Source organism: Cervus canadensis, chromosome 3 (genome assembly GCF_019320065.1).
Source record: "Cervus canadensis isolate Bull #8, Minnesota chromosome 3, ASM1932006v1, whole genome shotgun sequence".
In the NCBI taxonomy this organism is placed as follows: domain Eukaryota; kingdom Metazoa; phylum Chordata; class Mammalia; order Artiodactyla; family Cervidae; genus Cervus; species Cervus canadensis.
Window position 1 is genome coordinate 77,824,912 of NC_057388.1, and position 15,240 is coordinate 77,840,151.

The window sequence follows — 15,240 nt, forward strand, 5'->3', positions numbered from 1 at the left end:
TTCATATTTTATTTAAAAGTCATTGTATTTAATCTGTTTTGCAATCTGCTTAATATGCTCTGACCATCTTGTCCTGTAAATAAGTGTCCATATTTAAAACACACACACACACACACACCCACACCCACCCACACCCACCCACCCACCCCATGTATACACAGACATGTCGCTCCCCCAGTGTCTGACCTTATCATTTTGGTTCATCTTTGTCAATTTTTCTTTCCTTTTTCCTTCACCTGTCAGTTCTGAGACCACTGCTCTACTGTTGGGGGTGTTAATTTTAAAAAAAGAAAGTTTTAGTGTCTAGCAGGGCAGATCACCTCCCACCCCCAAATTGCTTAATTAAAAAAAATTTTTTTTTGTTATTGTCACGCATTTTCAAATGAGTTCATTGCATTTTAGAAGCTCTAGAAATAATTCCTTTGGGATTTTCTTGGGGTTTGCATGAAAACCGTAGGCCAACTTCGTAAGACTTCAGCTCTTCAGTGAGAATTCTGTCTTGTCATCCAGGTACACGCTGTATCTTTCCATTTACTTTGCTCTCCTCTGTCCCTCAATAAAGTGTTTTTGTTTTCCGTGTAGCTAGTATACACACATCTGTTTTTTGTTCATTATTAACTTTGAGACCTATGGACTTGCCCTTGTTTACAACTTTGATTGCATCCCCTAAAGTTTAGGTTTGTACTGTTTGTATTTTCATTTTCTAAGTGCTCTGGCTGCAGTTTGATTTCCTCTTTTACCCAAGGATAGAGAGTATTTATTTTTCTATTTCTGTTTTTTTCCCTCTTGTTTTGCTCTTCTTATCCTTTGTTATTAATTTCTTGCTTTATTTTCTTGTCATCTGAGAATAAAGAGAATTAGTCCTGAAGTTCTTTTCTGCTTTACGTTATGTCTCATTCATGTGATGGTAGGAGTGGGAGATTTTTTCCTTATTCCCTAGATACGTTTTATTGTTTTTAAATACTGAATTTTTCCATATTGTTAGTGTTTTCTTCTTGTGAGCTCATATTTACGAGATGTGGCTGTGAAGCTGTCCATAGATTTTGTGAGAGCTTGTCCAAATCTTTTACTTTGGTCAGTGGTGGGTTTGGTCAGTGGGTGGGTTACTTTGGTCAGCTTTTGTGTTTTCCATTTTGCTGAATTGGAACATAATTGTCTGTTGGGAAAATGGATACAAAAGAATGCATTAGGTTGGCCAAAAAGTTCGTTTGGGTTTCCTGTATGATATCACAGAGAAATCCAAATGAACATTTTTGGCTAACCTAGTAATTATTGGCGCAGCTGGGAAGTGCTGTATTTAAAAAAAAACAAAAAAAAACAAAAACAGAAACAAAACTTGTTTTCTCTACTTATTAAGGCAGGTACTGCCCACCTCAGTAACGGGCACAGTTGCCCTCAGGAGGCCGCCTCCAGTACCAGCCTGCCTGCTTTTTCCTTCCAAGCTGTTTGTCCGAGCAGTGGCCCGCGTGGCCGTTCAGGTGTGCTGTTGGCAGTGCTGACCAGGGGCCCCGAGTGCCTGCCTGAGAGTCCCCCTCTGGCCCCTCAGCCCCAGCCGCCACCGCACTGTGGCCTCCTGCTGTATCCTCGACCGAGGCGGGCTCTTCCTTGTAATGAGTCAGCTCACAGCCTTCACCAGGATCTTCCTGTTATGTTTTACAGAACTTCTAATTTGAAATTGAGGGCGTATTTAATTTTTCTGACCCAGGTGCAGACTGTTCCCCTTTTAATACTCTGTTGGCCGTGTCTCGGTGGGTATTGGTGAGGGAGACGCCTCTCCCTGCATCTCCGTGCCTCTCCCCCTGGCCATCCCGCAGAGCCGCCCTTCCACAGGTGCTGCCGGAGCTCCCCCTGGCCCCGCTCCTCATGTTGAATACAGTTGTCAGTAGCTGCCTGTCTTTAGTGGGGTGTGACCTGAGGTGTGGTAGGAGCCATACTCTCACGCTTTCACCTCTGATGCCAGTTTCAGACCTGTCCCATCACAAAACCCGCACACCCTCAGTGACCGCCGCCTTAGCTCTGTGCTCTGCGTCATGACGCAAGGCAGAGGCTGAGTCACAGCTGGAGGCCGAATCTAAGGGTCGCTAACTGGAGGCAGGCAGCCTTGGTGGTGGTGAGAATTTCTTAGAGTCTGGGCCAGTCGAGATGGCTTAGAAGGTGACTGAGCATGTAGAAGAGCTCTATCCTGTGTGTATCCGATGGGAACACAGGACCGCATGTCTTTAGTAAAAGTTCTGCCTCCAGTCTCCACTAAGGCTGTTGTAAGGCTGCCTTGCTCTTGCATGGACGACAGAGAACTTTAAACATTTCTGGCACTTTTATGAGACTAAATTCAGCTTATTTATGATGATGGCTACTTATTTAATTATAACTCCCCCTCACCTGTGTTTTGTGTGTGTGTGTGTGTATGCCCCTTTGGATACTGAGAAAGATACATAAAAATATTAATAATTATAACTCCCCCTCACCTGTTTTTTTTTTTGTGTGTGTGTGCCCCTCTGGCTACTGAGAAAGATACATAAAAATATTAATAATATGAGTTTACTTTCTGTTACCTTTTTTTCTTCCTTTTTTAGAGGTGGGGTATTATACTAAGGTACATTGAAATTGACACTTATAATAGGAATTTAAAAAATTCCATTAAGGAATGCTTGTAAAAGATAACTGTGTTTCAGAATTATATGTCTAACTTACATATTTTAAGTTCTACATTGTATAAATTATATATGTTGTATGTATTGTTATATATTGTATAAAGGTCTTTTCTTACAGGATTTAAATTGGATATGGCAAGAAAAAAATTTTTTGATTCCTCAATAATGTGTGATTTCTAGAACCACATCTGAATGTAGAGGGTTTGACCAGTTATTTTTGGTCATAAAATTTATTCAACATATTTTTTTGATAGGTAGCTACTCTGAAATTTCTGTAGAAGTTAAATTCTAAAGCAGATTTCTCTTGTGACGTGAATAATTACTGCTCAAGTCATTGTTAATTTTTCTTGAGTTAAATGAAAGACCCTTTCTAATCATGCAGCTGAATCTGTGACTAAACTTATTTTCAGAGAAAAGTTCTAAAGTTTTGATTTCCCAAATTACTAAATAAATTAATCCTGGTCAATTACTTGAAGAACTTTGTGATAAAAATCTTTTGGCTAAATACCATACATGCTCTTTTTTCTCTGACTTTTGGTGTTTTGATGCCATCTTGTGGCTGGACTGTGTAATAACTTCAACACAAACATTTTAAATGGTGTCCTGGACAGGATAAGATTGACTGGAAATACTTTCCAAAATGCGAATCATGTGCCAGTATAAGTCTGTATTTAAAATATTGAGAGTGCTTTCTTTGTTACTTGGATTTGTGGACACAGCAGGAGGAGAGGGTGGGATGGATTGAGAAAGCAGTATCAACATATAGACACTATTATGTGTGTAATAGATGGCTAGTGGGAAGTTCCTGTGTAACACGGGAATCTCAGCCTGGTGCTCTGTGATGAGCTAGAGGGGTGGAATCGGGGGTGGGAAATGGGAGGGGCATTCAAGAGAGAGGGAATATATGTATACACATGGCTGATTCATGATGTTGTACGGCAGAAAATAGCACAGCATCGTAAAGCAATTATCCTCCAATTAATTATTTTTTTAAATTTGTTTGTTACTTGAATGTCCGGGCAAAAATAATGAGGAGTTTAACATATGGCTCTTGGTTTTTAAAATTCTGTTTTTATGATATTTGCCCCTAGTTGCTGCTGTTTGAACGATCTTGGATGAGCAGATGGAAGTCTTCAGTTCTGCATGAAGGGGAAGGGAACATAAGGAGTGTGAAGTGGAGGGGCCATCTGATCGCCTGGGCCAATAATATGGTAAAAGTGCATCTCCATGTCTCTAAGGCTTGTTCGGAGCCAGAAGGATGGCCAGATCCAGAGGGCTGTGACGAAGGGTGGGGACGCCACTCTCCCACCCACTTCTGAAAGGTGCACGTGGCGACTGATACCATACCCGGAAGGGTAAAGAAATTAGATTGCTTCTGGCTTTCATCACAGAGTAATTTCCAACATATTCTGGACTCTATTTTAGAAGGAGAAACCCGAGGCATGGAGAATAGCCAAGAAAATGAAAAGGCATCTTAATAATGGAAGGGCTGCAATGGGAACATGGTTTTGAAAATACCATTTGCCTATTAGCCAAGGGCAAGTGCCAGTCGATATGAAACAAGGGCAGGATATTGCTGATTTCTTTTACTCCCAGAATAATCACAGACCCAAAATAGACCTGCCTTTGAAAAAGTGGATCCTAATTTTTGATGCTTCACTTACCTCAGTTCAATTCAGTCGCTCAGTTGTGTCCGACTGTTAGCAACCCCATGAATCACAGCACACCAGGCCTCCCTGCCCATCACCAACTCCCGGAGTTTACTCAAACTCATGTCCATTGAGTTGGTGATGCCATCCAACCATCTCATCCTCTGTCATCCTCTTCTCCTCCTGCCCTCAATCTTTCCCAGCATCAGGGTCTTTTCAAATGAGTCAGCTATCCCCTTGAGGTGGCCAAAGTATTGGAGTCTCAGCTTCCACATCACTTACCTCAAGTTTAGTCAGTATGAGTTAGGGCGAGTAGAAAGTTTAAAAATTACCTTTAGGACATCTGGCATAACTATAGCTTTTGGAATCTTGGTGTACAATTTAGCAAATCAGTGCTATTCTTTTTTTTATTTTGCCATGCTGCACATCATGTGAGATCTGTTCCCCGACCTGGTGTCGAACCCATGGCCCTGGCGTTTGGGATTCCCCAGCTATTCCATTTTGCATGGTAGAAACCTCCCAGAAGCTGCTGTGCTAGTTGGGTCTATGCTATGCTAGTTCCTATGTCTCCTGGGTCACAGTCATGGTCAACAGATGTATGGCCTCTTGGTTTATTTTCATTTAGCTGCTTGCTCAATGTTTCTTGATTTGAGTACTTTAAAATGTCAGATGTAGTTTTCTTTATCTAGTGGGTTTTCAGATTCAGAGCTTTTCTGAAAACCAAACCCCATTCTTGAGGTGTAACAATACATATATAAATGTTTCTTGTCTGTCATTTTGGAAACGTAGTTGCTGATATCTATACATCTACCATTTGTGTTGCCCGTGCCACCTGCTCATAAAATCTCATTGGCCTGAAAAGAAGGATGGAGGTTTCCTTTTGTTCGGGGTTTTCACGGGATTCGTGTGGAGTCAGAACGTTTCCGTGGCACCCGATGAACACGATGAGGACTTTGCCGTGCTCGTTACCTCGGGTGCAGCCGTGGCCGTCATCAAGTTGCCTTTCACCTTCCTTCTCGCGAGTCAAGGATGCTTAGTGCTACTTTATTTTCCAGGGCGTGAAGATTTTTGACATCACCTCAAAGCAGAGAATCACGAACGTGCCCCGGGATGATATAAGTCTTCGCCCAGATATGTATCCCTGTAGCCTCTGCTGGAAGGACAATGTGACGCTGATCATCGGCTGGGGGACGTCCGTCAAGGTGGGTTTACTTGTCTTTCTCATGAGTCCATATTGTTACAGAGCTACTGACGATGGTCCAGAGGAATGAGTTCCTGTGTGTGTGTGTGTGTGTGTGTGTCTGTCTGTCTGTCTGTCTGTCTGTCTCTGTGGACCATTTCTGAAGTCCTTATTGAGTCTGCTGTGGCATTGCTTGTGTTCTGTGTTCTGGTCCCTTGGCCCCGAGGCGTGTGGGATCTTAGTTCCCTGACCAGGGAAGGTGGGTTTACTTGTCTTCCTCATGAGTCCATATTGTTACAGAGCTACTGACGATGGTCAAGAGGGATGAGTTCCTGTGTGGTGTGTGTGTGTGTGTGTGTGTGTGTGGACCATTTCTGAAGTCCTTATTGAGTCTGCTGTGGCATTGCCTGTGGTCTGTGTTCTGGTCCCTTGGCCCCGAGGCGTGTGGGATCTTAGTTCTCTGACCAGGGATCAGATCTGCACCCCTTGCATTGGAAGGCCAAGTCCCAACCACTGGACCTCCAGGAAAGTCCAAGAATATGAGTTCTTGAATGGCTTCTCAGAGCCAAAATATTTCCATCTGCATATTATGGTCGTGGGATAAGCGTGAGTTTTCAGATCTGTCGTTTCTTATGACCTTATCCATGTTCAGAATGGTGCAGCCTTTCTGATCTTTTTTTAATTTCCTGTAACCCAGTTGGCCTTAGCTATTTATGGGAATATGCATTGTGTTGCTGGTTCACCTGGGTCCCTTTTTTTTTTATGTTTCCTTCCATTTCCCTTACCTTTGATCCTGAGCTTCTTCAGTAGAACTGATGGTGGAAAAAGGTTGAAATGAAATCATCCTGCTTGCTCGCTAGTAGTTCGGTGGAGTAAAGGCACAGGCTTATTATGGACGATACAACTTGGGGCTGTTTTCTCACATATGTCGCCTGCCTTTTACATGCCTGGGTAAATGAAGCTGTTCTGCAAAACGAGGCCCAAAGTCCATTCACCTTTATTTTGTACCTAGTAGCGCTTGTCTCGTGTTAGGTATTTCAGAGCAAAAGTTGTTTGTTTCCCTTTAAAAATATATACGTTTGTCTAAATAAAGTAAAACTTAGTTGAGATAAAGATGGTGTAAGAAGATATCCCAGCAGTTGTCTAATGGAAGGGCTCAGGCTGTAGAGTCGCACGGACCTGGAATCCATTCCAGTTTTCCCACTGAACTTCCTGTGTGACCCTCTCTAAGCCTCACTCTCCTCATTTGCAAAGTGGGAGCACTGATAGTTCTCACATCACACATTTTGGGGCAGTTTAATGAAGAACTTAGTATAGGATCTGGCATACCATGCATAGGAAATGTAAGCTGTCATAGTTATGTCAGAAAATTCCAGAAAGGTCATGAAAGAGACATGGCTATTGAAAATTCCTCTGTGAAAAAGAAAGCATAAAAATTATTAATGTGGTGATTGTTATCATCAAAATAAGCATTATTAATTTGAGGTATTTCTAGTTATGATTCAGGTTCTCTTTCTTAATAGAACATGTGGTAATTGTTTCCATATGTTAAATGAACACAACAGTCACATTTAAGGTAATAAGAAGGAAGTTGTACCTCAAAGTCAAGGACAAAAGAGGGCTTCCCAGTCTCCCTATCCCAGTACTGATCCAGTAAACTGATCTTCTTAATAGTTTTTAAGTATCTTAAATAGATCAAGTGGCTTTTTACTTTGTTTTAAAATTGGGATTTTCTTTTCTTTTTTGGTGAAAGAAAAGGGAAACTAGCCTATTGGGACATGAAAGAAGTTCGATAATTGCTACTGGAAATGCTTCCTCCATTAGGCTGAATTATGGTCCCCAAGATAGCAATCCTGATTCCCACCACCTATAAATGTTTCTTTATGCAGTAAAGAGCTGAGCAAAAAGATTGACTAACTAAGCATCTGAAGATGAGGAGATTATCCTGCATTATCTGTTGTTATTCAGTTACCAAGTTGTGTCCAACTTTTTGCATCCCCATGAACTGCAGCACGCTAAGCTCCTCTGTCTTTCACTGTCTCCCAGAGTTTGCTGAAATCATGTCCATTGAGTCAGTGATGCCATCCAACCATCTCATCCTCTGTCACTCCCTTCTCCTTTTGCCTTCAATCTTTCCCAGCATGAAAGATCTTTCCAGTGAGCCAGCTCTTCACATCAGGTGGTCAGAAGTATTGGAGCTTCAGCATCAGTCCTTCCAATGAATATTCAAGACCGATTTCCTTTAGGATGGACTGGTTGGATCTCCTTGCAGTCCGAGGGACTCTCAAGAGTCTTCTCCAACACCACAGTTCAAAAGCATCAATTGTTCAGCACTCAGCCTTCTTTATGGTCCAACTCTCACAACCATACATGACTACTGAAAAAGCCAGAGCTTTGACTACATGGACCTTTGTTGGGAAAGTAATGTATCTGCTTTTTAATATGCTGTCTAGGTTGTTCATAGCTTTTCTGCCAAGGAGCAAGCATCTTTTAATTTCATGGCTGCAGTCACCATCTGCAGTGATTTTGGAGCCCAAGAAAATAAAGTCTGTCACTGTTTCCATTGTTTCCCCATCCGTTTGCCATGAAGTGATGGAACTGGATGCCATGATCTTTGTTTAATGAGTGATGAGTTTTAAGCAAGCTTTTTCACTCTCCTCCTTCACTTTCATCAAGAGGCTCTTTAGTTCCTCTTCACTCTCTGCCATTAGAGTGGTATCACCTGCATATCTGAAGTAGTTGTTATGTCTGCTGGTAGTCTTGATTCCAGCTTGTGATTCATCCAGCCCAGCATTTTGCATGAAGTACTGTGCATATAAGTTAAATAAGCTAGGTGACAATATACAGCCTTAACCTATTCCTTTCCCAATTTTGAACCAGTCTGTTGTTCCATGTCTGGTTCTAACTATTGCTTCTTGACCTGCATTCAGGTTTTTCAAGAGACAGGTAAGGTGGTCTGATATTCCCATCTCTTTAAGAATTTGTCGTGATCCACATAGTGGATTGTCACAAAGAAGACTTTAGTATAGTCAATGAAGCAGAAGTAAATGTGTTTCTTTTTGGAGGGAGGGGAGTTCCATTTGCTTTTTCTGTAATTCAATGAATGTTGGCAATTTGATCTCTGGTTCCTCTGCCTTTTCTAAATCCAGCTTGCACATCTGGAAGTTCTTGGTTTACGTACTGTTGAAGCCTAGCATGTGAATGAATGCAATTGGGTGGTAGTTTGAACATTTTTTGGCATTGCCCTTCTTTGGGATTGGGATGAAAACTAACCTTTTCCAGTCCTGTGGCCACTGCTGAATTCTCCAAATTTGCTGACATATTGAGTGCAGCACTTTAACAGCATCATCTTTTTTAAATAGCTCAGGTGGAGCTATCTTTGTTTATAGTATTGCTTCCTAAGGCCTGATTGACTTCATACTCCAGGATATATGGCTGTAAGTGAGTGGCCACACCATTGTGGTTATCTGGGTCATTAAGACCTTTTTTGTATAGTTCTTCTGTATATTCTTGCCACCTCTTCTTAAAATCTTCTGCTTTTATTAGGTCCATATCATTTCTGTCCTTTATCGTGCCCATCTGTGCATGAAATGTTCTCTTGGTATCTCTTATTTTCCTGAAGAGGTCTCTAGTCTTTCCCATTCTATTGTTTTCCTCTATTTCTTTGTATTGTTCACTTAAGAAGGCTTTCTTATCTCTCCCTGCTATTCTCTGGAACTCTGTATTCAGTTGGCTATATCTTTGCCTTTCTTCTTTTCATTTCTCCTCTTTTCTCGGCTACGTGTAAGGCCTCCTCAGGCAACCACTTTGCCTTCTTGCATTTCTTCTTCTTGGGGATGTTTTTGGTCACCACCTCCTGAACAGTGTTACGAGCCTCCATCTATAGTTCTTCAGGCGCTCTGTCTACCAGATCTAATCCCTTGAATCTGTTCATCACATCCACTATATAATCATAACGGGTTTGATTTAGGTCATACCTGAATAGTCTGCTTTCTTCAGTTTAAGCCTGAATTTTGCAGTAAGGAGCTCATGATCTGAACCACTCAGATCCAGGTCTTGTTTTTGCTGACTGCAGAAATGTACATTGATCTATCAATTCTACCTCTAGGAATTTATTCTAGTGAAACAGAAGTCCAAAAGTTTTATATAGGAGCATGTTGATTGGACTATTGCTGGCATCAGAAAGAGATAAGAAACAAGAAACTAATGTCTAAAATAGGATTGATTAAATTCCAGTTCATTCATATAATGAAATATTATAAAGATATTGAAGAATCATGTAAGGATATTTTAATAGCACATTGAACTATCTGTAGTAATTTTAGGTTAAGAAAAGTAGCTTCTCCAAAAGTGTTCAGTTTATTCTGGGACAACGTATGATTTGTTTTTTCCCTTTGGATTTTCTTTTTTTTTTTTTTTTTTAATTTTTTTATTAGTTGGAGGCTAATTACTTCACAACATTTCAGTGGGTTTTGTCATACATTGATATGAATCAGCCATAGATTTACACTTATTCCCCATCCCGATCCCCCCTCCCACCTCCCTCTCCACCCGATTCCTCTGGGTCTTCCCAGTGTACCAGGCCCGAGCACTTGTCTCATGCATCCCACCTGGGCTGGTGATCTGTTTCACCATAGATAGTATACATGCTGTTCTTTTGAAACATCCCACCCTCACCTTCTCCCACAGAGTTCAAAAGTCTGTTCTGTATTTCTGTGTCTCTTTTTCTGTTTTGCATATAGGGTTATCGTTACCATCTTTCTAAATTCCATATATATGTGTTTGTATGCTGTATTGGTCTTTATCTTTCTGGCTTACTTCCTCTGTATAATGGGCTCCAGTTTCATCCATCTCATTAGAACTGATTCAAATGAATTCTTTTTAACGGCTGAGTAATATTCCATGGTGTATATGTACCACAGCTTCCTTATCCATTCGTCTGCTGATGGGCATCTAGGTTGCTTCCATCTCCTGGCAATTATTAACAGTGCTGCGATGAACATTGGGGTGAACGTGTCTCTTTCAGATCTGTTTTCCTCAGTGTGTATGCTCAGAAGTGGGATTGCTGGGTCATATGGCAGTTCTATTTCCAGTTTTTTAAGGAATCTCCACCCATAAAGTCAGGAATAAGACAAGGGTGTCCACTCTCACCACTACTATTCAACATAGTGTTGGAAGTTTTGGCCACAGCAATCAGAGCAGAAAAAGAAGTAAAAGGAATCCAGATAGGAAAAGAAGAAGTAAAACTCTCACTGTTTGCAGATGACATGATCCTCTACATAAAAAACCCTAAAGACTCTACCAGAAAATTACTAGAGCTAATCAATGAATATAGTAAAGTTGCAGGATATAAAATTAACACACAGAAATCCCTTGCATTCCTATACACTAACAATGAGAAAACAGAAAGAGAAATTAAGGAAACAATACCATTCACATTGCAACAAAAAGAATAAAATACTTAGGAGTATATCTACCTAAAGAAACAAAAGACCTATACATAGAAAACTATAAAACACTGATGAAAGAAATAAAAGAGGACACAAACAGATGGAGGAACATACCGTGTTCATGGATTGGAAGAATCAATATTGTCAAAATGGCTATTCTACCCAAAGCAATCTATAGATTCAATGCAATCCCTATCAAGCTACCAACGGTATTTTCACAGAACTAGACCAAAGAATTTCACAATTTGTATGGAAATACAAAAAACCTCGAATAGCCAAAGTGATCTTGAGAAAGAAGAATGGAACTGGAGGAATCAACCTGCCTGACTTCAGACTCTACTACAAAGCCACAGTCATCAAGACAGTGTGGTACTGGCACAAAGACAGAAATATAGACCAATGGAACAGAATAGAAAGCCCAGAGATAAATCCACGAACCTATGGATTTTCTGTATTTTAGAAATTTTCATGTTGTAGGTACACTTAGGGCTACAGCTATAAAATAGTGCAATAAATGCTCTCTAAAAGAAGTTTGTATAGGATCAGTACTTGTGACTCAGTCTTTTTTAAATTGAACTGTAGTTGATCTACAATGTTGTGTTAATTTCTGCTGTATAACAAAGTGAGTCAGTTACATACACGTTTATATATACACACATTCTTTTTCATATTCTTTTCCATTATCATTTATCATAGGTTATTGAACATAGTTCCCTGTGCTATACAATAGGTCCTTGTTGTTCATTCATTCTACTAACCCCAAACTTCCTATCCTTCCCTCCACTTGTCCTCTCCCCTTTGGCAACAAGTATAATAATCTCTAGCTCCATCCATGTTGTTGCAAGTGGCATTATTTCATTCTTTTTGAGGGCTGAGTAATATTCTATTGTTTATATGTACCACATCTTCTGTATCCATTCATCTGTTGATGGACGTTTGAGGCTCAGTCTTAAACTGGATGGCTGAACTATGTAAATTTTTCTCAGTTCTTATTACAAAATAGAGTACATTTCCTTCAGAAAACACAGCAAAAAAAAAAATATATATATATATATATATATAAAATATCCATAGTCTTATTATCCTAAAACATTCACAGTTAACACACATATGTGTTATGGGCTGTATATAAAATAAATATATAAAATTTCTGTTCAAAATGTATACATATAATTTAAAATATGAGTTGGAAAACTTTCTGTAAAAGGCTGGTGGTAAAGATTTTAAACTTTAAGTGAAGTAAGTGAAAGTCGCTCAGTCATGTCTGACTCTTTGCAACCCCAGAATTCTTCAGGCCAGAATACTAGAGTGGGTAGCCTTTCTCTCCTCCAGGGGATCTTCCTGACCCAGGGATTAAACCCAGGTCTCCCGCATTGCAGGCTGATTCTTCACCAGCTGAACCATAAGGGAAGCCCAAGAATACTGGAGTGGGTAGCCTACCCCTTCTCCAGTGGATCTTCCCACCGCAGGAATCGAACCGGGGTCTCCTGCATTGCAGACGGATTCTTTACCAACTGAGCCACCAGGGAAGCCCTTTGCCTGCTACATATTGTTTCTGCCAAGCAATTTTCTTTTTATTTGTTTTTCCTTCCCAATCTCCCTCCTCTCCTTTTCACTTTTTCAAACCTTCAAAAATGTAAAAATTATTTTCAACTTACAAGCTGTAAAAAAAATAGAGGCTGGGCTGTCGTTACCATCCCTGATTTAAATTATGTAATACATGTATTTTAATGAGCTTGAGAGAAGAAGAGCATGTGACACTTTTGCAAAGTATTATTTAGCAACAGTGAAATAAATGACTGAAATGTGATCAGAAACACTAGATCTACGTGGGTGTTGCCCAGACTAGCCATTGGGCATTTGGGGCTCTGTGCTTTTGCTGGAGTTTTATTTGGATGATGATCGAAGGAGTCTGTCAATAGAGTTGCAGAAAATGGGTCATTGGAAAGGTCTTAAAACTATATTCACTTCCTTCTTTTCTTTGTCCCTGAATAAAACTTTACTGGAGAATAATATCTCTGGGACCTGGCACTGTGAGAGTGGGGCTCCTCAGGTGGTTCAGTGGTAAAGAATCCGCCTGCCAGTGCAGAAGACAAGAAATGTGGGTTCTATCCCTGGGCTGGGAGGATCCCCTGGAGTAGGAAATGGCAACCTGCTCCAGTATTCTTGCCTGGAGAATTCCGTGGACAGTGGAGCCTGGGGCTACAGTCGTGAGGTCACAGAGAGTCGAACATACTTGAGCAACTGAACACACCACGTTGGAGAATATAAGCAATGGTTGCTGTATGTCATTGAAATTAGTTTCTATCACGTAAGTCATAGGGTAGGATGTGTGCATCCTGTCCTCAGTGCTACATGGCTAATTTAGCAAAAGTACCATATAGTGAATGAGATGTGATGAAGAGTGTTCTGTCGGATGAATAAAATGACATTTGACTTTCCTTTCTAGATATGCTCAGTGAAGGAACGGCACGCCAGTGAAATGAGGGACTTGCCCAACCGATACGTTGAAATAGGTATGTCTTCTGTGGTATAAACCTTCAAAAGAGAATCCGTGTTACTAGGCGGGGACCTAAGGCCATGTTCTTCAGGGCTCACCATTGGCACCCTGATGAAATAGATCAAGAAGCTTTTGAGTTTTGAAACTTGGCTGTAGAGACCTTTCGTCTTAACTCTATTTCGAGTTTTTAACAGTAATTTTGTAATTGGCTTTGACATTAAATAACCATGGGCTTGGGGTTCTGGTTCTATTATTTACTACCTGCACTTTGGACAGATGTCCACGTGCCTCAATATTCCCATCTATAAAATGCAGAAAAGAATATGCGTCCCATAGGTTGTTTGTGAAAATTCCAAGAGTCCATGCACAGCTCATAACACAGTACTCACATTTGGTCCTGATTCCTTACGCCTTCTAAATGTTTACTTTCCTCATCACTGGTCTGGTCCAAGCTGCCATGGTCTTTTATCTGGATCACTGCAGCAGACACTTAACTGGTTCATCTCTTTGCACCATGAATTTCTGTGTGCTAGTCCCCCGACTGCAGTCAGAATACAAATCAGACAGTGTCACCACTCTTCAGTCCCTTCGCAGTGTTCTTAGGTAAAGGTGAGACTCCTTAAGTTGACCATGGGGATCTGCACTGGCACTCACCTGCCTTCCTAACTTCAGCTCATGACAAGCGTCTCTTTGGTCTCTGTGTTCCAGCCACACTGGCTTTCTTCCACCCACCCATGCTGCTCTCCGCTTCTTCCCGTCTCTCTAGAATGTTTGTCTTGCCTCTTTTTGCTTATGGATCCCTTATCACCTTTAATTAAACCTCAGCTCAAATGTTGCTTTCCTGGGAAAGCCCACTGGCCATCCCTGAGCAGGTCACATCCCCCTGTGATAGACATGTAGCATTTCCCTTTCTGGATGTTGTTTAAGTTGCAGTGATCATGTGATTATTTGGTGCATTTCTGTCTCTTCCATCGGAACTGTAGCCTCCTTGTTTTTGCTTAGTGTTTATTTCTCACGGGCCTGGCACCATGCATGACACATAGTAGGTACAAAGTAATATTAGGTTGAATGAATCAGTGACTCTGGGAAACAAGTAACTTGAGTTTTATGACCTAGTGCCAAAGTTATTCATATAGAAAAGGTGAAAACTGACTGACATTTGTCAATTAAACAAATAGAATAAAAACTGTTTTTGTATTGTTTAGTACTGAGCAACAGAAGACAGTTTTGTGACCAAAAAAAAAAAAAAAAGGTTTGCCGTGTTATGTGTCAGGTAAATAGTTTGTTTACCCATTTGGATGGGAGATGAGGAATATACATTTGATGGGTTGTTACAGACAGGGAGAAGCTGAGATAAATTATTTGCATAAGACTGTATTCCTACAAACAGAAAGATATTCCCACCTGGCTAATATGTTTGTAAGATTTAAATATTTTATACTTGAAGTCGTAAATTGGTGGTAGGGTTTTGATCATTGTAGTTGTTGTTTGCCTTAGAAGGAAAAATGAATATATAAATTCACAGTTTGGACTGCTTGGGGTATGGACAAATAGGTGTATGCAGAATATAATGGTACTGAGAAAAACTGAGTAACCTGATAAAAAGGCAGAACTAAAAGATAATGATAGTTATTTCAGTCTGTCTGCTTTCCTGCCTCTCCCATGCCCACCAGTAAAAAACCTGAAAGTCTCAATGCTGTGTCCCGAGAGATAAGTATGAGAATATTTTAAATGCAGGTAAATAAAAAAGGGCAATCTCAGAATTTTAGGATGTAAAAATTACCTGGAAGGCATGAAAATGTAGCAGTGT

General features: G+C 40.6%; 1 protein-coding gene across 2 annotated transcripts in view; it reads left to right on the plus strand.

The window, feature by feature from the left end:
* The window catches only part of VPS41 (VPS41 subunit of HOPS complex), a 409,984-nt gene that overhangs the window by 331,042 nt on the left and 63,702 nt on the right, over positions 1 to 15,240 (plus strand). For both annotated transcript variants that reach the window (XM_043463545.1, XM_043463546.1), the window contains 3 exons: positions 3,743 to 3,862; positions 5,356 to 5,502; positions 13,380 to 13,446. In XM_043463545.1, coding sequence (XP_043319480.1) covers positions 3,743 to 3,862; positions 5,356 to 5,502; positions 13,380 to 13,446 — 334 coding nt within the window. The remainder of the gene's footprint in view (positions 1 to 3,742; positions 3,863 to 5,355; positions 5,503 to 13,379; positions 13,447 to 15,240) is intronic.